The 25131-nt window shown below is 40.4% G+C and overlaps 2 protein-coding genes across 3 annotated transcripts; one reads left to right on the forward strand and one right to left on the reverse strand.

The window, feature by feature from the left end:
• The first annotated feature begins 451 nt into the window (after window positions 1-451).
• Window positions 452-7850, forward strand: LOC309530182 (F-box only protein 36-like). Its single transcript, XM_082218902.1, has 4 exons — window positions 452-1512; window positions 1891-1999; window positions 6698-6870; window positions 7145-7850. Exons 1-4 carry the CDS (start codon window positions 1417-1419, stop codon window positions 7307-7309), a joined length of 543 nt encoding a protein of 180 aa, XP_082075028.1. The 5' UTR covers window positions 452-1416; the 3' UTR covers window positions 7310-7850.
• A 408-nt stretch (window positions 7851-8258) lies between these two features.
• UPF3A (UPF3A regulator of nonsense mediated mRNA decay) lies at window positions 8259-23987 on the reverse strand. 2 transcript variants are annotated; one of them, XM_082218743.1, is made up of 10 exons: window positions 23698-23987; window positions 21878-21984; window positions 19579-19685; window positions 18383-18481; window positions 18150-18260; window positions 15352-15407; window positions 15099-15257; window positions 13136-13293; window positions 12145-12439; window positions 8259-10306 (listed from the first exon to the last, which is right to left on the reverse strand). In XM_082218743.1, the coding sequence occupies exons 1-10, from the start codon at window positions 23869-23871 to the stop codon at window positions 10133-10135; spliced, it is 1440 nt and encodes a 479-aa protein (XP_082074869.1). In that variant the 5' UTR covers window positions 23872-23987; the 3' UTR covers window positions 8259-10132. The 2 variants fall into 2 exon arrangements, with proteins under 2 accessions (XP_082074869.1, XP_082074870.1); XM_082218744.1 differs by having other exon boundaries at window positions 12201-12439; window positions 23698-23986.
• Between the last annotated feature and the right edge of the window lie 1144 nt (window positions 23988-25131).

Here is a 25131-nt window from a genome sequence, read left to right on the forward strand (position 1 = left end):
TGAACACGGTCCTCTTGCATAGGAAGCTGTGTTAGAAAAGTCAAGTTGCTGTAGTTTCTTTTTAATTAGAGGTAGGGCCGCCGGGCTGATACACTCTAAGTTAAGAACAGTTTTACAGTTCAAATTGAGAACAGAGCGGAATTTGAGGTTAATTGTAGTTTTCCAAGGGGAATTATGAATATCTCTTAGGATCAGATTGGAAAACCCACCTCTAATTCGAGCATCCGATGTTAGTAGGTGGAAGCTGTAGGAAATGGCTCAGCTCCATGCTCGTTTAACAATTGAGGACTGGGCGAACTTGAGTCGTAGGGCTGCACCTGAGACACATCTCGGGACGCCAGAAAGAGATCTCAGAAACATATGAAGTGGGCGATCCAAGTTACCTGATATTGCTGTAGTCCATACTTCGCATCCATATAATAATTTAGGGACAACTTTGGCATTAAAAAAATATTTATTATATTCCAGTGCCTTAGGGCAGCTGGCTCCCTTTCCCCCTTTTTCAATGAAACAGACCACAGACTTCAAAACAAGTTTTAAAATTTTTACTTACAGAGACTTGCATATTCCTTAGTAACAACAATAAAATGCAGGAATTTTTTCTTAAAGGTTGTGTTACCAATCTATTAGTGATTTTATTTACTATTACTATTTTATTATCTTTGTGTTGTGTTTTAATATGGTTGTTATATATTCCTGCCTATAATAAATAAATGACTAATAAACTGAAGTTGACTCAATACTGTATAAAATAGAAGTTTTTAATAGGCAGCAGCTACTACATACTAGATGTAGGTTGCCTGCTTGGGTGGGGGCTAAAAGTCACAGCTTGGCCATCAGAAGCTAGCCAGTGAACGAGATGAAAATCTGAGTTTTTGCAGCTTGTTGTTTTAAGGCTGTGTATTTTGGGGATGGGGACAGCAACAACTGATGTTCCTTTAACAAAATTCATTGTGTGAATTAGTTAATGATTGCTTGTTTGATTTTGTATGCTCAGTTTTGAAGCCTAGAAAAAAAAACAGATATGTTTTTGGTTTTTTTAAAGGAAATAAAAATAAGAAAGTGCTGTGTTCTTCCAAGGTAACTGACCCTCTGGCATCTGTAATACTACTCCTGGAAAGTGGGGAGTGCAAACATGCTTATGAAACCAGTGGGACTTAGAAAAAAACAATGCATGCATAGAATTAGGCTGTGTTTTTGTTTGTTTTTAATATTATCCTCCTGGTGATATAAATATTGAACACCTGAGTCCTCCTTGGGTAAAGAACCTGAGTTCAGGAATGCAAACACTAGCCATGTATTTATAGAGCACGTGGAGTGGGCTGAAGTCAAGTCCTTCTCGTATAGAGTCCATAGAAACAACCTTGGGAGCCTGTGATCTCTATTGCAAGCTGAAAGCAAGTAGACAGTGTCAAAATGACTTCCCTGCTGCAGGAGAAACTCTATGAAGCTCACACTCAGGCACCTCCTCCCAGTAAAGACTTCCATCACTTGACCATCACAAAAAATGAGGTAAAAAATAGATAGATTTATTTCTCTCCCTGGTTGGAATGTGTTTTACTGAAGAAAGCCCAAGAGAGGTGAGAAATCTGCATTTGTTGGATAGCTGATAAAGGCACAGGGTCTCTGCCAGGAAGAGAAAGGTGGGCAACCCCAAGCATGGCTGTTCAGGCAGATCTGCTAGGGGAAAGCAAACAAATGGTGGTAATCCTATCATTGTTTGCTTTTCTTTTTGTAAGAAATGCAATTAATTAATTTCTGCACAGATCTAGGTCATTACAAAGTCCTGCATTTTCTGCTTTATATCTGGACTGACTAGGCTTTTGACAAAATAAAATAGGACATAATAATGCCCAACCTGACTCATTATTTTAAATCTGAATGCTTTAGGTTATCTGGCAGTCCTGGAGGATTACATTTCGACCAGATCGAGAAAGGATTTGCCCAAGAGAAGTGAAGAAACCCCATAAAGATTTTCTCTTGGATGAACCATTACACAGCAAGTATTGAGTGGGCAAAGAAATAATAGAATTTTGATTACCCACCCCTCTGAAAAAAAGGTTGTTGTGCTGTGTCTAACGGCCATATTCCTGCTTTTACAACCTAATCATGTGCACATTGACTCTGAAATAAGCCCCAGTGAATTCAATGGGACTGTCTTATAACAGACTGATCCTATGTATGTTTACTTGGAAGTACATTGCATTGTTGAAGAGGATTTACTCTCAAGAAAGGGTGCATAGGATCACACAACCTTGGGATGAATATTTGGGCTGCAATCCTAGGCATACTTCCATGGGATGAAGTGCCATGAAACTCAGTTTGGTATTACATCTGAGTAAACTTGCTCAGGATTGGATTTCAGGTCTTAAATTTCTTTTGACTTTTCTTATTAATAAACTTTGGCTGTGCAGGTGGAACATTCGTAAAAGTGAAACACTGAATTCCATCCACATACTGGGAGTAAGACCCACTGAACTCAATAGGACTTATTTCTAACACAGTTAGGATTGCAGCTTTGGTTGTTTGTGAATAGTCAGAGTTACCTAAATGCTCCAACTGCACTAGAAACATAAAGGACGCCTGGACGGTTAAATCCAGTTAAACTTGACTATAGGGTGCGGCGCTCATCTTGCTTCAGACCGAGGGAGTCGGTTTTTGTCCACAGACAGCTTTCTGAGTTATGTGGCTCTCATGACTAAACCACGTCTGGTGCAACAGGACACCGTGACAGAAGTCAGAGTACATGGAAATGCCGTTTACCTTCCTACTGCAGTGGTACCAATTTATCTACTTCAGTGTTTCCCAAACTTTTTTGGGCAACGGCACACCTGTTTACTGAAAAAAATCTCGCGGCACACCACCATTACAGCCCTGTGACGTCAGCGCGCAGCGTCACGCCGGGAGGGACGCACGAAAGTGAAAGTTTTTTCCCTCCCCCTTGCCGGGGAACCTCCAAGCTTTGGGGGTGGGAGGAGGCAGCAGAGCGAGGGACTGAGGGACGGCGGCAACTGAGGCGGCGGCGGCTGTTGTGGTGGTGGCGGCGATAGCGGGCGGAGGAGGGGGCGGCGGCGGGGCTTGAGGAGCCGTCCCCGGGAGTTGCTGCTGCTGTTGTTGCTGCTGCTGCCCGGACATGCCGGCCTCCTCCTCCTCCGCTTTCTCGCGCTCCTCCCTTTTGCATGCGCTGCCCCGCCGCTCGGCACCACCACCGCGGAGCTGCCCCCGGCTCGACGCGGATCCTCGCCGCCGCCGCCTCTCACCGCCCGACTCGCCCGCCTCCCTCCCACGGCACACCAGCCAATGTCTCACGGCACAGTAGTGTGCCGCGGAACACCGGTTGGGAAACACTGATCTACTTGCACTGGTATGCTTTCGAATTGCTAGGTTGGCAGTTTGAAACATAAAGTGAGATCACAGGAGCGTAACTGAAAACCTCAGATAATTCCCGAGTAGTCCATTTAATTGTTTTTATTTTTGTATTTATATTTCAGATTTTCAATGGTTTTGTTTGTTTATTCTCCTTTACATTCCTTCTGGGGATAGAGAATTGAAACTACAAATTATGGTTTAAGAAGTCAGTCTGAATTTCAGATCAATATTGGATGGCTAATGTAAATAAACTGGATGGTAAACAATTGAGAATGACTGCATTAGGCTCTCAAAGTAAAATTACTTATTAAAATGCACAGTGGTTAAACATACTAAGTTGCAGCATCAAAATACTTTTAAACCAGTGAAAAAGGAAGCTAGTACTAAATGTCAAACTTACATGAATCCTAAAAAGGGTTCTTTTTTTCTCCAAGAGTACGCTATTGATAGACCAGGTCTATAGAAATTATCGTCTAATATTCCATTCTGTAGGGCAGTGAATATGTAGCCCTTTAGGTGTCATTGGATTCACATTCTCATTAGCTGCAGCCAACATAGCCAGTGGTCTGGGATGATGGGAGTTGTAGTCCAGGAGCATATGGGGGGGGGTTACCATGTTGGCTACTCCTGACATAGAGGATTTTTTAAAATAAAAACCCTGCCAATTCCTTGTCACCTACTAAATCACAGTTTAATTTCCATTTAGTTAGAAATTATACCCCATGCTAAATGGAGTTATCCCTGCTCAGCAGTTGCATTATTGACAAAAGAGTTTCACTGACAAAGTCCCAAGGAGAATGACATCAAGACGTACAGTGCATTGGCTTACTTCCTTATCTTACTGTTTCCTGGCAAATAGCATAGTATTGCAATATGCTGAATAATGTTATCAACCAAGGTCATGCTATACAGTAGAACAGAACATTTAGTCAGAGAAAAACAGAACATCTCTAGCGGATTTTTAAAATGTAACCCTCAATTTGCCAAAAAAATCCATCAGTAGCCATATCGAGCCATATCCCTGCTGTCAGGTAATGCTTAGGCGTAAACTAGGCATAAACTAGTCTTGCTGCAACTGATAATCTCTCCTCACTTCTTGGCTCGGTGATGTTGGGAAAGATGAAGTTAGTGAGCAGGGAATTTCTGAAGGGAAATGAAAATGGGAGGTGTGCTTTAATGGATTGTTAGCTTCGTTGCAATCCGCAATATGTAAATCAACCTTAAATTTTATTCAGTGGGAGAAATATGTCTTATAAGATAAAAAGAGCTTTAAAAGTCAAATCTCTACATCATTTCTTACAACCACCAGTGACATAATGTCATGGCAGGTGTCATGTCCTCTGCCAATTGGACGACAGGCTGATGCTGCATCCAAGTTGCTGCAAGCACTCAAAAAGCAACTCTTGCAGCAGTGTGTGAAAAGTCAGTCCAGGAAAAGTTCTGTGAGTGGCACTAGCCTTGATACAATCACCTGGGGCTGAAAAGAGCCAACTTGTAAACTACCCAAAGAAACAGATATAACCAGTGCTTTTTTTCTTTAAAAATGTTTGGGGGTACTCTCATTTTCCTACTCATATCGAAATACTGCCCCTCAATGAGGCCAAACTGAGATTCACAAAATATTTAGGGGTATGCATACTTCTGCGTCCCCCCAGAAAAAAACCACTGGATATAACATTGACTTTTGAGTGTTAATGGCACTTAACCAGCATAAGCAAACCATCTTGGGGTGGTTACCATTTGATCCCAATAGGGTTTTAATTGGTTTGTTTTGGCAAGTTAACACTAAATCTTTTTTCTTTCTTGATATTGTCACCACTTCTCCCTTTACCAAATGCCTATTGCAGATGGCTCTTCCAGAACATTTGTAGAATCAGATCTTAACTCTGACTTAGAGTGCTTCCAGAATGTCACTATTTTCAGGAGGGATTAAATCATATACTAGCAAATTAAAGTTGATTTGGAACTTTTGTGTAACATACCTGCTTTGTCAGAGGATTGAGTTTTTTGTGTGGAAAGGAAAGCATGGGACAGCTCTTTCTTCACCCAGTGCCGTCCAATCTCCCCCCAAACCAATCAGGATGAAGACTTTAAAAGAGGTTGTCTGGAGGTGGCCATAGTTGCATATTAAGCATCAGTTGGATGTACTTTAAATGTATGGTACAGATCTGCCCAATCTCTCATTTTTTCCATGGAAATACTTCACACTAATGGAATGCAGTGTCAACTGCCAAGCAGTTAGTACATTTACTCCATAGGGTTAAATTTAATTTTGTTTTGTCCCCTGTTGCTTTTTAAGACATTCATTCCTTCTATAGACTTAGCTGTTTGTTCTGGTTATGTACTTAACGAATAGTGCTAGACCACATGGTGTGGTAGCTATGGAGAAATCCATTTATCATTCCTAATACCTTAAGCACACACAGCAAGCCTTCCTGCCTTTCTGATTAATATAATTATACTTCAAGTCAATTTTTATTTATATTTGGAACCTAAAAGGCTTCCAGAGTGCAAAGGGCTGCAGTGTGTGCATTGCACTTAAGAACAAGAATTGCTTTAAACATAGTTGGTGAGTGCAAATAATATGCCTTTCAGTATGACATGCCTGGGCAATTCAGAATTAGTATTCTACTTAATGATTATCATGGCAGCTTGCCCTTTACTCTGTGCTAAATTGCCTATTCTTAGTAAGATAGACTGAATTGCCCTTCTTGTATCAGGCTTTCCACCAACGCACAGGATTTACCTGGCTTACGGGTGCTTCCAGACTGTTGCTGTATTCAGGCTTGATTCAATCACATAGTGGCAAATTCAGGTTGCAGAATTAAAGCTGATTTGGCGCTCTTGTGCAAGAAACCCACTTCCCCACAAAAACTGACTTTTTACAAGAAGGAAAGTGGCAGGGAAATGCACTGGAAAGGGTGAGTTAACAATTGCTTGATATTTAACTTTCCTATAAACAAATCAGAATGAATGCTCAATAAACAGGTCATCTGGAAGTAGCCTAAGTTTCAGTCTTCACAGTCATTGGGTATCAGATTAATTATATTTATTAATAGAACAACCATGCAATCCTATATATACTCAGAAGTAAACCATGCTGAGTTCAATGAGCCTTACTTCCAGGTAAGTTAGGAAACAGCAATAGATGAAATGATAGAATCGAAATGAATGAAATAGAATGAATGAAATAGAAATGAAGTTTCTCTTTCTTCCTTTTTTTTTTTTTTGTATGTGCCCTTTCCCATTTAGCTTAGCACAGTGCCTTTCACTTTGGCAGTATTCCTGTTTAAAATCTGTTTGCTTGTATATTTTTTCTTTTACTCAGAACAAATGCAAGGTGTCTTTGGGAAGAAAACGCTAGACTACATTCTCAGCTTATGTCAAGGACACTATGACTTCCTCAGTCGAATTCCTGACCATTTGATCATACACATCCTGTCATTTCTTAATACAGACGATATAAGACAATTGTCACAAACATGTAAAAGGTTTCGGCAGGTAAAAATTCTGACAAATATGTAATCTTGATGCAATCTAAATAATTTTAGTAATATATAGACTTTGTTTAAATGGAGCTTTACAGAAGTAGCAAGTAAGATCAGTTACCAGTGGCAGTTACCATTGTAGAACCAGAATATGAGTTTAAGAGTAGACCAAAAGATTTGCAAGTTATGTTGTAGTCTAAAAGCAAACAAATACATTGTAAAGAAAATGAGAATCTGGCCTACTCACACGTATTATGTATCATATATTGCAAATATTTATCTTTTAGCTATGCAATACTGAAGAATTTTGGGAACGAAGAAAAAGAGTACAAGATAAATACACTTTTGATATACAAACTGTCAAGGTTTCAGCTTACAAGAAGCCAACTAATTTCAGACAAAGACCAGGCTTTTTGCCACGGATGCAAAGAAGGCAGACCACATTCTTCTGAAATTGATTGCAGATTATCTTGCAAGACTCCTGCATTCCACTTCAGCTAAAATAATCTAGGTACAAAAACTGTCTTCAGAGGCAAGACTTGCTATTTCAAAAGTTCACCAAGCTGGTACACAGGAATGAAAAAGCCTGTACCCAGTGATGCATGTAACAATATACAGAAGACAAAGCCGAAGCTACAAAGTGACATCGTAAAACCTTATTCATAATGAACACACAACATAGTAATGCATTGGCATTTTTGGACAATAAACGCTTCACAGCATCAGTGAGCTTTGGATCACATAAATACTCTTCATGATGCAGAAGTGCATGGCGTTTTCCTTTTCAGATGCCTATGCATCTGTGTGTTCTAGAAGCGGCAAGAGCTCAGTTCTCTAGCAGTAAATGTAGGGAAATGGCTTTTCAAGTTGTGTGTTGTTTACTTCTCAAAAACATGTTAAGATGTTGCAAATAATTGCACAATTTTTCTCAAATTCAGAGACGCAAGCAAGAGAGAATCATGTGTATAAATAATAAAAGTAATGTGAGATCCAGTAGGTCCCCTGTGTTTCTGCCTTTTCCGGGAGAAAGTGCACAATAGTTTTAATCATATGCTGAAGACACAACTCAACTTGGCCTTTGACACTTGAGATGTATATTTTTAGGCCCCATCATATTATTGTGAGAGTAATTTGTTTTAAATTATTTTAAATGTATTTTAAATTGGGACCTGCCCTGAAGCCTTAGGGTGAAAGGCAGTAATACATCAATTTTGTTATTGTTGTTATTAACTTTTGGTCTAGTTTTTCTGGTTTATCATCTGGGAAACAAAAGAATAGTTGAAATCGAGTGGAGAGTCAGATTAGCACAGTACTTTTGAAGCTGGTTTGCTATTTTTAATCCATGAATCCTATTTTTTAATCGTTTTGGTATAGTAGTAAAACACACCAGGCGAAGCACTATTCAGATCATCAGATTTCAGTTTAATATTCTAGTGGTTGAAGGTCTAGATGATCCCCTTTATTTACATTAGAACAATCAAATGCTGATAGGATGACAGTAAAAAAAGGTTGAGGACATGATGTAAAAAGTAGTCAAAAGAAGATCTGTGTTTCAGGTAAACAAAAAGCATATCAGTATTGTCAGAGTGATGCTCTGATCTCAAGGGCTGTGCAGTTGCTTACTAAGAACAAGAATATATACACAAAAAATGGATTCTTAACGAGCACAATAAACAGAGGGAACAGTCGTAGCAGTTTATTCCCTCAAACACATTCTATTTCCATAGCTTTTACCTACCAACATAAGTGTTTCCACTGGTGACTTATGTAAAAACATACTATATGAAGTATTAACATACAAAACAATGTCACTTATATCACATATTAAAAAGTGGCGAAACCTTTAAATATGCTATTTCATGACAGACACAGCATTAAATATTCAGGCTTTTCTCTGGTCTAAACATACAAAACCTTTTACAAGGCAAAAGCAACTCGGAAATAAAAGAACACAGACACTTACCTGATGTTCTAGCAAATGAAAGAGCAAATTAGACATTATAGCACCAGACCCATGGGTTGCTTCTGGATTCCTATAAAGCAGGATGGGCAGAAAGTGCTGACCCACTCCCCCCCTTTCTCCCTTGAAACTGCTTGCCCAAAGCTGGTTTTCTTCAGATGGGGTTTTGAGTCTGAAAGTAACTCCCGGTGGAAGAGAAGCACTTGGAGGCAGGAGCAACTGACCCAGAGCTGCAATCCATTAGCTGCTTGCTGGGAGGGAGAAGCAGCTTTTGGCTAGAAGGAAAGCTTTAGCACTCCCATCCCACCTGCACATACTAGGCTTTCAATCTTTCCACTCTCCTTCACTGGAATTTGGCACAACCCCAAATATAATAGATGGATCATGCTGCCTTTCTGCCTCGTTTACCCCTGAAAACCAATGTAAATGGATTGAGGTACTGAGGCCTGCAGACACTGGACACAAATGTGCAAATTGTGCGTTTTAACCACCCATGATCCTGCGGTTGAGTACTGTCCTGTAATAATCATTTAAACATTATCTTAATTACATGGGTAATTTGTTGTTTATAGTTCTTTATGCAGCAATGCACATACTAAACTGGGACTGAAATCCTTACAGGGCCAGGCTAATGTACTTGTGTGTTATTCTCCCGACTGATGTAAATACAGCTACACTCTGTATAATGTCTTATTCTCATGGTCTTGTCATACTGAGATCTGTTAATGCAATTTATAGAACATAAAATGCCTTGGTTAAAACAGATGGAAATGCATGCTTTAAAGAATTCCCCTAGAGTGGAACATTTCAGAAATGTTTTATGCAAAACACAAACCTCAAAATATGCTGGTACTACCAGAAGCTTCAAAATCCTGAATTCTACTGTAATATTCAATAACATTGTGTCATAAAAACCTTTCCCACTTCTCAAGCCACAGTATGCCCTATGCCTATGTGAGCCATCACTCCATTATGTATAGAGGCACGTATTTGCGTAACATGTCAGTGATAATGGCAATGAAATCCACCTGAAGAACAGCCTTTAAAAGTCATGCTATTGCTATCATAACATACCATCAAATACGTATCTATATGCATGGGGATGAAAGATGCCTTCACATGCATATAGCTGGAAACAGAGTAAGTGCACAGTGATGATATTCTCTTGTAACATTTATGTAACGTTGCCTGTGGCCTAAACTTCTACTAGAAAACTATAAAAAAGTTTTCTTGGTAATGGTGGGCCAGTTCCGAGAACATATATTATTTTGCGGGACACTAAATCTTAAATGCTGAAGTTTCTGTCCATGTTGTTTTATTCTGCCTCTTCGCTCTTCTCAGAGCCACCTCCAGGTGAATTGTCTGCTTCATACTTTCTATCATAAGCTTCTTCTGAAGACTTTTCAGTGCAGTCATAGGACCTACTTGTAGACCCCGTATGTGTTCGAATGCGAACTCCTGGCTGGTATAGTTGCATGGCTGGCCGATCCTGTGCAGAAAATAAGGAGATTAAGACTTGGAGAAAATCATTTATTATCCACACAGGAGATCTCAAAATGTCTTAACTGTTCTGTGAATGAAAAGAGGACTTTTTTGACGAACCGATTTAACAACAAATGGGAAAACTAGGTGTCAGCAATCTGACACTTATTACCTCACTCTTAGCCCCTGAAAGCCAAGTACTTTAAGCAAATTAAAAGAATACTGGACAAATTCAGATTGCTGTTTTGGGAGGAAAGTGATGCTTAAGAACACATTACCAAAGATGGCAAATTTCACAAAATTTTAATCCGTTAGAACAACTAGAAGAAATTTGGCTGCAATCAAATATGGGCACGAACAGTTTCAAACATGAAGACAATTCAGTTTCCAAGGTATAAAGGTAGCATAATAACTTAATAGCTAATCTTTCAAAGTAGAGCTTGATTTAATAATCTAGCTAGCCAGTAAGGGCTTAACCATAACTTCTTGTTGACACAAACTCTCCCAGCTCACTAAACCCTATTACCTCTTCAGCTTTAACACCTCCTCTTGCCAGTCTTCCCCCTCTTTTCCCTTCGACCACTCATCGTTGTGCCACCACCACCCCACAGGCTCTTAGCCTTCTTCCCACCATTCCTCTGTCTCTAACCAGTGAATGACAAGGCCTTACAGTACCATAAGACCAAAGCTGCAATTCTGAACAAACCTAGTGGGGAGCAAGCCCTGTAGAAGTGAGTGGGACTTGATTTTCAGTAAACCTGTTAAGAATCATGCTGCACATCCATGATAAATTGTAGTTAACAGCACAATCTCAACCGCATCTACTCAGAATTATGTCCTAAGGAATTAAATGTGGCTCACATGTAAGTGGACTTGGACAAGCAGCATAGCCAGATTATCTAATGCACGAAGAATGCTGTTGTTGCTGGGTCACAGGAACTCATTCTTTGCAATGTTGCAGCTACACATATCCACAGGGTCAAGTGCAAGAAAGATACCCATGTGTAAATTACCGATTTGCTGGGCTACATCAATATTAACAACAGCTAAACTGTTAAATTACTTTACTTTGAAAATCTTCATAATACAGTCGTACCTCGGAAGTCGAACGCCTTGCCAGTTGGACGTTTTGGCTCCCGAACATCGCAAACCCGGAAGTGATTGTTCCGGTTTGTGAACGTTCTTTGTAACCCAAACTTCCTTTGCAGTTCTGTGGCTTCCGATTGGCTGTAGAGCTTTCTGCAGTCAATCAGAAGCTGTGCCTTGGTTCTCAAACATTTTAGAAGTCAAACAGACTTCTGGAACGGATTCTGTTCGGCTTCTGAGGTACCGCTGTATTAGTTTCTGCTTCTTTTTTAAGATAACTATGTACTCAACTGAAGTAACGATCATGGTTTCTACCTCCTATTATTCAACTGGTAGCAACGTTACTTCAACTTAGATCATTTGGGCTATTGATTCCCTTAGCAGTAATATAGTAGGTCCAAACATAAGGGCACAATATTTTTGAGTGATTAGATGAGTATAGGTTATCAGGGAGAGCATAAGCATTCTGACATGTGTTTATTAAAACAGATAAACATTTTTTTAAAACAACCCAGATTCTAAGAACTGTGCTTCATAAAAGCATGCATTTTAAAAATGCAAACAGAGGCATCATTAGCAGCAAAGACAGATTCCGATACCTATCACTTTAACAGCTTTTGCCGAGTTAAAAAAATGGAGGTTTTCATTTTAGTGAAAATCAAATGTTTAAAAAGTTCATGCTGAGATGTCAAAAGCAAATCTTGTATGACCTTGAAGTAATTTTACTAATGAAAGATTAACCTAAATGAATAAAAGAACCTTATTTCTTATGCGCTCCTTTTTGGATGCCATGTCATCACACTTGTCCTCTTTACCCAGTTTGTCTACTGTGTCCACAGTGAAGCTGTAGTTGTAGTTCACTTTCTTCCCTCGATCTTGGCTGTATCCTTTTCCCCACTTCACCTCATCTTCATTCCTTCTCACAAACTTGTCAAATTCATAGTGACTTCTGTGCTTTCGGCTATCATCCAGTCGATACCTTTGTCTCTCAGGTTCTTTTTCACGAAATCTTCTCTCTGAATCTCTTTGCTCTTTATCACTATCATTTTGAGACCTGTGTTTTAAAAAATGAAAAATCCAAACATAAAAAAACAAACTACTTAAAACTCAGGTAACAAGGCACATGATGCCTAAACAAAGCTCCCAGTTTATTTAGTGGTGTTGGAGTAAGGGCCAGCTATGCCAACAGTGCAATACTATGTCTACTCAGAAGTAAGTCCCATTGCCTTCAATAGGGCTTACTCCTAGATAAGTAGGTATTTACTTCTGAGTATGCACAGGATTGTGCTACATATCTTATTTATAATTATTAAAGTAAAAAAGGAAGGGTTTTGGGAATTCAGTAATTTATTTAGTATAAGGTAAAGACTTACAGATCCTAGGAGTCCCAGAATGTCAAGAGTTGGTTACTCCTTTTTTTCTATAACTTGCCTAGCTTTGGATGTCAAATGTTGGTTATTTATTTATTTGATTGATTGATATAATGTCCTTCATCCTAAGATCTTGGGGGGCGGAGGGTTTACAGAATAATATCAGCTCCCAGCGGTGTGATATAAGCATGTTGGATGACAGAGAAAAACTTCATAAAGCTTTCCCAAACTATAATTAAATCTATTAATATAGTTTATTGGATTCAGATGACAAGCTGTGGTTACTTTTGGAAAAACCCAGAGGTTTTAAGTCAAAGGGATGTACCAATTTAAACTGCCTTGAGGATGCAACTCCATCTTCAAGATAAAGCACTACTTACTTCTCCTTAAGTTCTTTCAGCGAACCTTCCAGGGGCTTAGATTTTATACTCCCGTGCCCAGGTGATTTCTCCCATTTACTCTCGTCTATGTCAGCTTTTTCTTTTTCTCTGTGCTTTTCTGCGACTTGCTCATCGCCTTTCTCAGGTTTCTTAAGAAGCTAATAAATATTTTTGTAAAATATATGACTATTATAAACGTGTTTTCTACATCTTTACAAATGTTCATATCTTACAGAATACACTGACGCGCAGGAAAATTCACTTATAGCATACTTGCTTGATGTGTCCTTAGCCCCTCCCCCCAAAAACCCCCACCCATATGACATCAGCTTTCAAAATCAATTTAAAAAGATGTTATCACGATCCAGCAACAATTAAGCATTTAAACAAGTATGCCTAATTTCAGTGAGAGAATTAACCACAGACCAAGATATCGCCCATTGAAATAAACTACATTTTATAACTGCTTAGCACTGATGAAATAATTTAGAGTTTCCACATTCCTGATGCAAGGCAGTTCTGCTGCTGTGGGTCTGAAATATACAGAAACCCTCAAGAAGAAATGTCATATCTAGACCTAATAACTGAACTGTAAAAGTTACCAGCGTCTCTTAATACAAATTCAGCTAAATATATAAATAAATTATAGATAATATGGAAACTAATTGACAAAGCATTAACTCCCTCTAATGTTCTGGCATTTTCTGTTCAAATCTGCTCTTCAAATATATTGAATTGTTTAACTATAATAGTATACGGTTCACGTTTAGAATGCAATGAATACACCATAAATGTATGATATTATGTGTGTATACATATGTAAATATGTGGAAAGATATCCGTTTGCTTTCAAATGGGCACAATTCATTCTGCCAGAAATGGGATGCTGTCCCCTGGACTTTTTCTAAAGAATCTCAAGAGGGAACCACAATTATTACGACATGTATTAATTCATGCAAGGATATAGTTTATTCAGTCCCTGATTTTTATTTGGCTTTTTATATGCTGACACTGATCCTAATGTAAGATAATCTAAGGAAGCTCACAGTAGGGAGTTCACAGTAGGAGTTTCACATTACCCATAACCTCTGAAAAGCCTCTCTGGAGACCCAGGGGCCCTTCTCAACAATGTATGATGGCACCCAGGAGCTGCTAGGTGGAGGAGGGAATTGAAAACTTTTCATTTGTGAGCTTCCTTAATGTATCTTTTCATCCAAGCCTAATTTTGGGTAATTCCACCATCCCACATCACCCTCTCCCTCGCTCAAAAGGTTTGGGGGGCGGGGACTCAGGCAGCTGTAGGGATAAAAAGAGAGGTGGAAAACTTCATTCTATAACCTTCCTTAAGTTAACTTATCTTAGAATTCAAATCACTGTTGTGATGTTTCTCTGTTCTGTATATTAGTGGGGAGAAATAGCTTAAAAAGAAGATCTGGTTATTAGTTTTGCAACATAAAATTTAATTCTGCTTTTACTTTCATGATTTGAAGAAATTTCCAGAATTTGAAACCATATTTTATTGACACAGATAATTGCCAATGAAAACAGTTCCGTTAAAGAACTTCAAAATGGTAACTACTTTCTTGAGTTAGGAGTGGGAAATTTACTCATCTACTTTGCAATGCAAGACAGATTCTACTTTGCAATGCAAGTCAGATTCTACAAGTGCTCAGATAGGTTTGGCCCTCTACAAAAAAACCCCTCTAAAAATAAAAATTCTGTAATAGGGAATCCAAATACTTGGCTGAATTCAGTGACTTGAATATACAGTACTTCCTATGTTCCTAATGCTATAGTCCTAAGCCACTGACATGGAAGCACTGAAATCAATGAGACTTCTTCCACATGCATGCATTTAGGGTAAGGATACACATCAAGCTAACCTACTGTAACTTTGGTACATCTGAAAGAGCAGTAACTCTGGTACATCTGGTACATCTGGGAGATAGCAGGAAAAAAATACCTTGATCCTTATTTCTTTTTCAGCCATTTTCTTTTGCTTTTCAGCTTCTTTTCTTTTACGCCTTTCTTCCTCTCTGCGCTTCCGCTTCTCATCTTCCCTTAGGCGTTTTTTTTCTGATTCTCTTCTCCTTCGTTCTTCCCTTTTCTCTTCTCGGATTCTCTAAAACATCGAAAATGTTTTATGTAGATTTGTAGAAATATTAAAAAGAACTTAAAGCACAAAGTTTAGGGCTTAGTCCAAAACACAAACATACCTGTTTTTCTAATTTTCTATTTTTAATATATTCCAAAAGTGGTGTTGTTCTTCTAGCTAAAACACAAAAAGTGATATAGTATCTCGTTTCTAATACGTAAGATTGATTATAAATGAGATTTTTTGTCATTCAAGATTTAAATATGTAATTACTATATGACAATGAACACGATTTCGTAATGGGCCCTATAGAAAGTCCCTGTTACTCTATTACATAAAGCCACTCATTTCTTATCATAATAGTTTGGAAAATCAGTAAAATTAGACAAGTATCTGAGATTACTTGATGTCTATATCATATTTTATTTTTCTATAAAAAAAATTATGAATGCAACCATTTAAAGAAGGAAAAAACTGCTGCACAATACTGTTATACCATCTTCTACCTGACTGGTTAGTGTTTTGATTGCATGCGTGGTCTTAAATTAGCCTTGAAAAGTTTGCTATTAATGAAATACACATTTGTGTAAAATTCTTCCTACAGATTTGTGCAAAAGTAGCATCTAGTTAATGGTTAAACTCCTGAAAACAATGGGGGAAAGATTTACCTGTGTACAAAATCATAATTTTAATCTTGATCAAATAGTGATAGAAATGAGTGGCAAAAGCATTGGAACATCAATCTGCACACTTTTTTCAAGTGTCATGTAAAAGTTAGCTGCTGGTGGTGCCTACACTGATTCCTGTACGTTTTCACAGTAGACACAAGCAGGTCAGTTGCAGGTAAAATCAATAATAATTTCCAAAGTGCTCAAAACACTTCTCATATATACAATCCTTACAACAGGTGGATTAGGGAGAACTGATTTTGACCTGAGGGCCAGATTGTTCTCTCCCCACCCATAGTGGGCCAGGTTTGACAGGTAGGACTGTCCACCTGTCAATCACTTGATGATATGATAATGATAGTGTGAACACAGGTCTCGCAGAGCACTTTGCATGAGACTTGGCAACACCCGACAATCAACTTCAAACCTCCTTTTAGCTGAGCACAATCATTATCTGCCCCACATCTGACATTGCATATGACAGCTGTTGGGATGGTGCCTGTGCTTTAGCTGAAATGTCCTTGTGGACTAAATGGGGAGGCCTGATGAGCCTAAATAATCTATATAAATAAACAGACCCACAGGCAGAAGGTTCCGTACACCAACCCTGTAAGACAGTCTGTTGTAATAAACATTATAGATCTGGAGCCAAGAGATAATGGTCTAATGGCAGCCAGTGAATCCACAACTGGCTAAAGATTTGAACCACATATGTTGAGCATAACCTGTTGCTCTTAACTACCAGCTTACACCAGAACACACATATTTAATGCTGTATTGACCCACAGTTAATTATCTGGATAGGTAAGTCCTTAAAATGTATACATTTTGGATCAAAATATAAGTTTGTGGAAATGGATATCAAAACCACTACTCCACGTCAAATCCTATAAACATCCAATTCATATATTATTGGAGCATCATGGAAAGCAGTTCCACATTATCAGATCACCTACATTGGTTTGTTGAATGGTATGGTTCCTTGGCAGACATAAACTGTTCAGCAACCTAATGATAGGTAAAACTGTCAGTTCAGCTGACCCACATTCCCTTTTTACAGGTGTTATTAATGTAACACAGGACAGGATAATGGGTTGGGGGGAACTGTGGTTCTCCATATATTGTTGGAATACAACTCTCATAATCCTTGAACATGCTGTCTGGGTCTTATAGGAGTAGGAATCACATTATTCACAACTCTGTCCTCTCATATGTATATAACTAGGATCGAGATGTAATGGAAATGCCTTGTTATCTCTTTGATTGCAGTGCATATTATTTAGATATTTTCCACACTCCATTTTATTAACCATCTGATTATCAAAGTAATTAGGATTTCTTCCACAATTTTGGTAAAATAAGATTACAGTATGTATTGAGTATTATAAATACCCACAGAAATGGTCTGCATAACGTTTTTAATAATTAGGGAAGTTACTAATAACAAGCCAGGAGTTTCATCCTAGAGATCATCCTCAGCATTCAATACTGAATGCTTATTAACTGCTGAATCTATATAAAGTAGTAGTTACTGTGTTGTTAAATGAAATATTTTACCAAGCTGGTAGAATTTTGACCGCCCCCTCCAATTCCAGACCTTGAGTTTGCAAAAAGTTTGTTTTTATCTCATTCACTTTAATTGGGATCAAACTCCAATGCAAATCCCTTTCAGCAAAACTTCCCTTTCAGTGAAACTTTCAATTTTAAGATTAACATAATGGAAGACAGGGCTGAAACAACAGAGCAACCTATTCTTTATTGTAGAATAATCTCTTGATTATAGGAGAAGTGGCACAGGTTGGGGAAAAGTTTTGTGTATTTCTGATAGCCAACTGGTGCCTTTTATGATCTCAAATAAGTATCAGTGTTATAGAGGCCAGTATAACACACAAAACTTGCATTGCACACAATAAGTTATGAAATTAAGGAGTTTTAGGTTTAAAACCTTTTACATTTATACCCTTAGCCCACCAACAGTTCATGATCATAAAATACTACTAATGATATCTCACAAACCTCATAGCTATATGGACATAGTACAGGCCTGCAGAGTGCTAGCTTTCCAAATCTGTTGTTCAGCTAATGTTTGAGAATAAACAGGGGATGTTCTTTTTATTAAGAACTTCTGAAATGGTGCTAGAGATAACCATAATTTAATGAATGTAACCTCAAGAGTGCTAATGTGGGGCTAATAAAATATGATCATATAATTCAGAAGCATTCACTAATGGAGGAGATCAGCTTAACAGACCAATGAGTTCTCTTGTTTTTGCCTCAATCTCTCCCAGCAGAGTCTCAGGGTTAGCACATATTTTTTCTTCTTCTGCACAATAACTCTCTAAAAATTTTCTGTATTCTGGATCTATGAAAGAAAAAAACCATTGAAAAGAAAGTTAAGCGTTGCATGTCAAATATATTATATGAGAAATTAACCATTAAGCGCAGTAAATCAGGAAAATGTTTTTGCCATGAAAATGAGCTTACCATCTTCTATGCTTCCAGCTTTTGCATCTTTCTTCTTCAGCTTCTTTTTAGAAATCTTTTGGAATGGTGCAAATTCAACAACAGCTGGATATTCTAAACCTTGAAAGAACCACACATTGGCTGAGTGACTAAAGGTAAATAATATGCACATTTTGAGACTAAGAGGAACTTATTCCCAGGTCCTTGAGTATAAAAACCTGAATTAAAATTGGAAATTTTATTTTCCACTGACTTAGTTTATGACAAACTGTCTTAATCCAGAAGAAAAAAGCCGTAGGCAAATACAAGCACAGATAGTGCCATTGCAGACAGATATGTGTTGGGTTGGTCACATCTGCATCACAATGTTTATTGAAACTTCACTACTCTAGCTAGGTACATCTGCTAGTGCAAATGTAAATCTCAATCCATGGTCACTATTACACTTATAAGTAGACGTGGACTGGAGACAATTTAAACAGTTGGCACATAAACCTTTTCATTTTTATTTCTTTAAACCTGGCAAAAAAATATGTAACATAGCTCAAAATAACTAATATATCAACAAAGATGTCAATACTGAATGATCAAAACATTTAGATAATGTATGGTATGGTTATACTTCATTTTAAAGTGATTTATTCAGTCTCTTGTAATTCATAGGATAGCATTCCTACTTAAGGGTGAGGGATACATTATTTAATAAATAGATAAAATATATCAATAGCAGTTTACTACACAGACATTAACCTTATCTGAAAACTTCAACTGATTTCAAAGTACAACCTTGTCTTTCTTAATCACAGACCTATCAAGGTAATTTCCAGTTATATATACAAGGGTCCCATCAACGGAAATGAATGTGCATAAAAGGATGGCTTTGGGTAGATTCCTGCTACTGAGAGAACCTTGAATGAGAACCAGTGAGGCCCCATCTAACTTTGTGTTCTTCTGAGTTTACCATAATCAAGCATCATGCAACATTTTGGAGGTCAAGTAAGAATTCTCTGAAACTTTGACTACAGCATACACAAACATGATTTCTAAAACATGGTACACCTTTGGCAAGTCTGAACTTTGGAAATATTGACGTATCTTTTCTTTTATTACATGGAAAGATTAGCTATTGTTTAAGAAAAACAAACTATCTACCCTTTGAACATGTAGAACTAGTTGTGTGGGTTTTAGATTTCTGGCCACAATAAGGAATGGGTTACCTTTACTGTCTATGAAGACATAGCCATCAAAGCGATCTCTAAAAAGAAGGATGTCATCAGGATTTCTAAAATTAATATATGCTCTTGAGTAGAGATGAGGATAAAGACTGAAACAAAAGTGAATGTTTTGTTAGTTATGTTTTTCTAAAAGGAAGAAAGGTAAAAGTATAAATTACATTAATTCTATTAATATTGATGTTTATCCACATTAGATTGGCATTTCAAAGTAGGCATGCTTTATATTCCTCCACATCAAATGAAATTATTGTTGTTATTTTTATACTGCCGTTCATCCGCAAATTTCAGGGCAGTTCAAAATGATGAAATAGTGATTGTTGTTGTTTAGTCATGTCCGACTCTTCGTGACCCCATGGATTACAATCAAAAATGATAATGAAGTAGAAACTTCTTAGCTAAAAACTCCTAAAAGCCATGAGATGCTTTGTTACATGCGGAATGTCCGAAGCCTAAGTTCAGTACATATAACTTTCCACTCAGTGTCCAAGTATGCTGTAATTCAACCAGCCCATCCTTTAGTCACTGTCCTCCTGCATCTCACCTTCAAGGATACAGTGTTTTCTAGGCTACAGTGAATCCACTCATCCTTTGGCTGAGTAGTCTGAGTACAAAGGGCCTGAGAAATCATGAATGCTGGAAGATCCGACATGAGAGGGCTTCAAATGAAAGATAATGGAATGGTTTCATTGCAATGTGTCTAGAAGAGCAGTGAAGCAGACATGGAAGAATGGTAGGGAAGGATATTTCTAATGCAGTGTTTCCCAACCGGTGTTCCGCGGCACACGAGTGTGCCATGAGACGTTGCCTCGTGTGCCGCGAGATGCCTGGAGGGAGGCGGGCGAGTCGGGCGGCGAGAGGCGGGGCGGCGGCGGCGAGGAGAGGCCGCGCCTCCTGCTGCTGCCTGGCGCTCCTCCTCGCAGCCGGCAGCGCTGCCTGGGCGCCTCCGCGCGACTCTGCCTCGCTGGGTTTGGTCTCCCAGCAGAGACGGGTCACACGCGCACCTCCCTCCCTCCCTCAGCCTGCGCGGAGGGAGAGCCAGAGAGAGGCATCGCTCCTGCGCGGCGGGAGAGGGAGCAGCCGGAGCGATGCCCCAAACGAAGGCATGGGACCGGAGGGGAAATCCTCTCCGAGGAGGATTGAGCGCAGCTGAGAGAAGCCTTTCGAGGAGCTGCCGTGTCCCCTGGAAACCCCCTTCCCAGCTCTGCCTGCCTGCCTGCCCAAAGCTTGGAGGTTCCCCGGCAAGGGGGAGGGAAAAAACTTTCACTTTTGTGCGTCCCTCCCGGCGTGACGCTGCGCGCTGACGTCATGGGGCGGGGCTTTAATGGTGGTGTGCCGCGAGATTTTTTTTCAGTAAACAGGTGTGCCGTTGCCCAAAAACGTTTGGGAAACACTGTTCTAATGAATCGTCTCTGCGCCTTGCTTTCCATGAATGCAGGATGTAGGATAGCAGCCATAGACTCCACAGCAAAATCAAACAAGACCAAATGATGTGTCTGGATCAGAACTTCTATTTTGCACCAGCGCGGTTTTGGTGCTTCTAATTTGGGCTTCCAATATATCCCAAAATGACATAACAAAAGCTGAGATCCCACTTTCAGCAGGGATTACATGACCAGGCCACTGCAGTTCTACAATCATGTAACTTAAAAGCCTCATATCCTTACAAAATTTGCAAATGTTGGCAGTGTTTTTAAGTTTCGCTCTTTCTCATAACCTAAACATTTTGTTCTATTTGAAGAAAGATAAGAGATGATAACTCACAGAACATGAGCTCTGAGAGGAAGGCAAAAGAAGAGCCATCCAAGCTTTAGAACTCTTATCACCTGTTTCAATAAAATACCACTAGGATGACCCCTGCTTTCTCAGAGGCTTTGTAAGGACTTGTATGCCCTGAGAGGAGGTGAACATATGTGAACTAGCCCTAAATGTCCTTAAACACAGAAGTAGCTAGACTGTGGCTCTAATAACCACAATATATAAAGTAGATTTTTAGAGAATCTTTCATCATATTCTCAAAGGTCACTGTGTCACATCCAGACTAGTGGGAAGAAATCCATGATGTCACAGGCATACATTATGGTAGATAACAACAATAAGGCAGCTGCATTTCAAAGACATTCAACTAGTTAAAATGCTTTAATATTATATATGTTTTTCATAATTCTGTTTGTTTTTAAAGTGTAGTATAGACAAAATTGGATCCTGTTGGTATTAATAGCGTGATGCAAGCATGATTAAGATGCCTCCCCCCCCCCATATAGACAATTGACTATGTTCTCACCTGGGATCAGAGGTACAAAATTCAAAATAATCGTGAGCAGGAAGTGGATGTAGCTGTTCCTCCAGCTGCTCCTTTGTAAAGCTAGGAGGTAGCCGCCGTATAACTACCTAGAAAGCATCACATGTAAAACTGAGGACAACCATTCAGGAGTTTTTGTCTCATTATTTTTATTCCATGTTTGGATAAATAAACGCCTCCCATTAGTATTACTCAGAATTGCAACCAATTTCTTAGAAGACAAAATGATTCTAGTCCCCAGGTCTGGCCTCAACACATGTATTCCGGTCATGGAATTCTACTCAATATTGCTCCAAAGCAGAACTCCAATGTATAGTTAGCAGAGCAAAAACTTAAACAAATGAGCATAACGGTCTGCCAATCCTGAATGTATTGGATTTGTGATCATTATGCTCATTTGCCTTCAGTAACAGTAAAGCTCTGTTGGATGAAATATTAATTGTCTCTGGTCAACTCTCACAATTCCTGACATGCATTACATTTACATCCCACCTTTTCCTCCAAGGAGCTCATTGCAGCATACCGACTCCCCTTCCTCCCTACAGCAACCCTGTGAGGTAGGACAAAATTCCATGGCCCAGTGGGGATTTGAACCCCAACTGGCCACTACACAACACTACACACTCTTAACACTGACTTGGAACCCCTTTCGAAAGTGAATAGGGTGGGTAATGGTGGCTAAGATATCGCCTGCCTCTTTAACCAGATGCGGAGAAGGGTCTGAGACGGACTGTGGCTTGTCCAAGGCGACAAAGGTGGTCCGTGCCCTGTGGAACGCCCTCCCATCAGGTGTCAAGGAAATAAACAAGACTTTTAGAAGACATGTGTAGGCAGCCCTGTTTAGGGAAGTTTTCAATGTCTGATGTTTGATTGGTATTTTTAATACTTTGTTGGAAGCCGCCCAGACTGGCTGGGGAAACCCAGCCAGATGGGCAGGGTATAAATAAATAATAATACAGTGGTACCTCGGGTTACAGACTCCGCTAACCCAGAAATAGTGCTTCAGGTTAAGAACTTTGCTTCAGGATGAGAACAGAAATCGTGCTCCGGCGGCGCAGCAGCAGCAGGAGGCCCCATTAGCTAAAGTGGTGCTTCAGGTTAAGAACAGTTTCAGGTTAAGTACGGACCTCAGGAACGAGTTAAGTACTTAACCCGAGGTAAGGTAAAGGTAAAGGTACCCCTGCCCGAACGGGCCAGTCTTGACAGACTCTGGGGTTTGTGCGCCCATCTCACTCAAGAGGCCGGGGGCCAGCGCTGTCCGGAGACACTTCCGGGTCACGTGGCCAGCGTGACAAAGCTGCATCTGGCGAGCCAGCGCAGCACACGGAACGCCGTTTACCTTCCCGCTGGTAAGCGGTACCTATTTATCTACTTGCACCCGGGGGTGCTTTCGAACTGCTAGGTTGGCAGGCGCTGGGACCGAGCAGCGGGAGCGCACCCCGCCGCGGGGATTCGAACCGCCGACCTTTCGATCGGCAAGCCCTAGGCGCTGAGGCTTTTACCCACAGCGCCACCCGCGTCCCCTTAAACCCGAGGTACCACTGTAATAATGAACCAAGGTCCTGAGTCCCCTTAGCTAAAAAGCTGGGCCAGCAGGTGGAGGAGAGTGCAAAACGCCTTCCTCTCTGCGCATGCGCCGGCCCTTTTCGAAGCGTTGCTCACCTTGGTGCGGGCGCGCGCGCGCACACGCCCACCCACCCACCCCGAAGCCACTGCCCCGCCCTGCCTCGCGCGCTGTCCCTGGTGCTGGAAGGGAGTCCCGCCCACCTGTTCCGCCCCTCCCCCCCCCAACAGCTTCTCACTTTACTCAGAGCCGCTCTTTTCTCCTCCCGCTGCGGTTTGCCCGTCAGCGGCGGCAAGCTGGATGGCGGTGGTGGCAGCGGGGGCGGCGGAGGAGGAGGGGGCGGCGGCCCCGGGGACGTCGGAGGGGTCTCTGGTACCCGACGCGGGGATTCCCGCTGAAGCGGAGCCTCCATGGGGGGGCCTCTCACAAAGCCCTCCGCCGGCCGTCAGCGACGGCGTCTCTCGCGCGCATCAGCGACCTCTCTCAGCGTCCTCATCCTCCCCCACTCCCCCCCCCCCACCTTCAGCCAGCCAACCGCCAACCCTTGCCGGGAAGCGTCGCGAGAGCCAGACCCCTCGTTCCTCAGGAAAGTCTCGCGAGAGGTGAAAGGAAGGGTTCGGCAGCCTATAAGCGCCTTCCGAATCTCTCTCCGTTTCCGCCCCGCCCACGAGTCTATTTCAAAGATGCGACTACCACCTGTGCATCTATTCGGCCTCTCTTTCATGCGGGGCGGGGTTTAGAGCACAGGGTTTTGATTAGAAGAATCGAGGACCTTTGGGTTATACCCTTTTAAATTATTGGTTTGCGGTGGGGTTTTTGTTGTTCTTGTTTTTATTATGTATTTTGTGGGTTTTTTTATCTTGCATTTTTAATCTGCGAACTGCCCCGAGCTCTATGTGGACAGTATACAAATTAATACGAATAATAATATTTGGTTCTGAAAGCAGCTTACATCACAATAACAGGAAATCACATATTGAGACATTCAATAGCAGCAGAACAGATCTAAGTGCAAAAACCCTACCTGGTGCTGCCTGTTCAGAATTCTTGTGCAAGAGCAGCTCCCCCCCCCGTTCATTTTGCTGTTTTGCATAATGAGGAATGGGCGGGGTCTCTCCAGATGTCACTGGGCTCCTGATTTCCCTCAGCTCCAGCTTACAAGGCCACAATGCTCGGGGATCAGGAGAGTTTGTAATCCATCAACATCTGGACAGCTGCTTCAACTGGTTCCCCGTCCCTGATAAGAGATTATGTTAAAGAAGCATAATGTGATAAGCAATCCTTTCAGTTCAAAAGGCTCACTTTAGAAATGTGGCTGCAAAAAGTATTTTTGAGCAAAGTACATTAATATGCAGTGACCTTAGTTTTGAATTACGGAATTGAAGCTGGGCAGCACAAAATAAGCATGACATAGCCACACCACCAGGTAAACACCCCCTACAACATGCCATAGAAATGAGTCTCATTGTCAAGCACACTGCCCTATGTTGCCTCACCACAGCAATTCATACTTATTAGGCTGCAAATGTTGTAAGCACGACACATTGTGTGCCTTCAATACTCTAGTTTATCCAGCATCTCCATTTAAGTATTATTGTAGAATACTGTAAGAATGTTTTCAAAGTGGATTGGGGATTTGCTGTAACTTCTTGTAGTTCTGGGCTGTATGTGT

The sequence above is a fragment of the Podarcis vaucheri genome (assembly GCF_965113315.1).
Source record: "Podarcis vaucheri genome assembly, chromosome: 4".
NCBI classification, from domain to species: Eukaryota; Metazoa; Chordata; class Lepidosauria; order Squamata; family Lacertidae; genus Podarcis; species Podarcis vaucheri.

What these genes read in the sequence shown, in the direction of transcription:
- LOC309530182 (XM_082218902.1), top strand. Translation starts at nt 1,417, where the DNA reads ATGACTTCCCTGCTGCAGGAGAAACTCTATGAAGCTCACACTCAGGCA. An exon ending in TGACCATCACAAAAAATGAG is followed by an intron (nt 1,513 to 1,890) that starts GTAAAAAATAGA and finishes TGAATGCTTTAG; the next exon opens with GTTATCTGGCAGTCCTGGAG. An exon ending in CATGTAAAAGGTTTCGGCAG is followed by an intron (nt 6,871 to 7,144) that starts GTAAAAATTCTG and finishes TTTATCTTTTAG; the next exon opens with CTATGCAATACTGAAGAATT.
- UPF3A (XM_082218743.1), bottom strand. Translation starts at nt 23,871, where the DNA reads ATGGAGGCTCCGCTTCAGCGGGAATCCCCGCGTCGGGTACCAGAGACC. An exon ending in AAAAACAAGAGAACTCATTG is followed by an intron (nt 15,408 to 18,149) that starts GTCTGTTAAGCT and finishes TTTGTGTTTTAG; the next exon opens with CTAGAAGAACAACACCACTT. An exon ending in CTGAAAGAACTTAAGGAGAA is followed by an intron (nt 12,440 to 13,135) that starts GTAAGTAGTGCT and finishes TTTAAAACACAG; the next exon opens with GTCTCAAAATGATAGTGATA.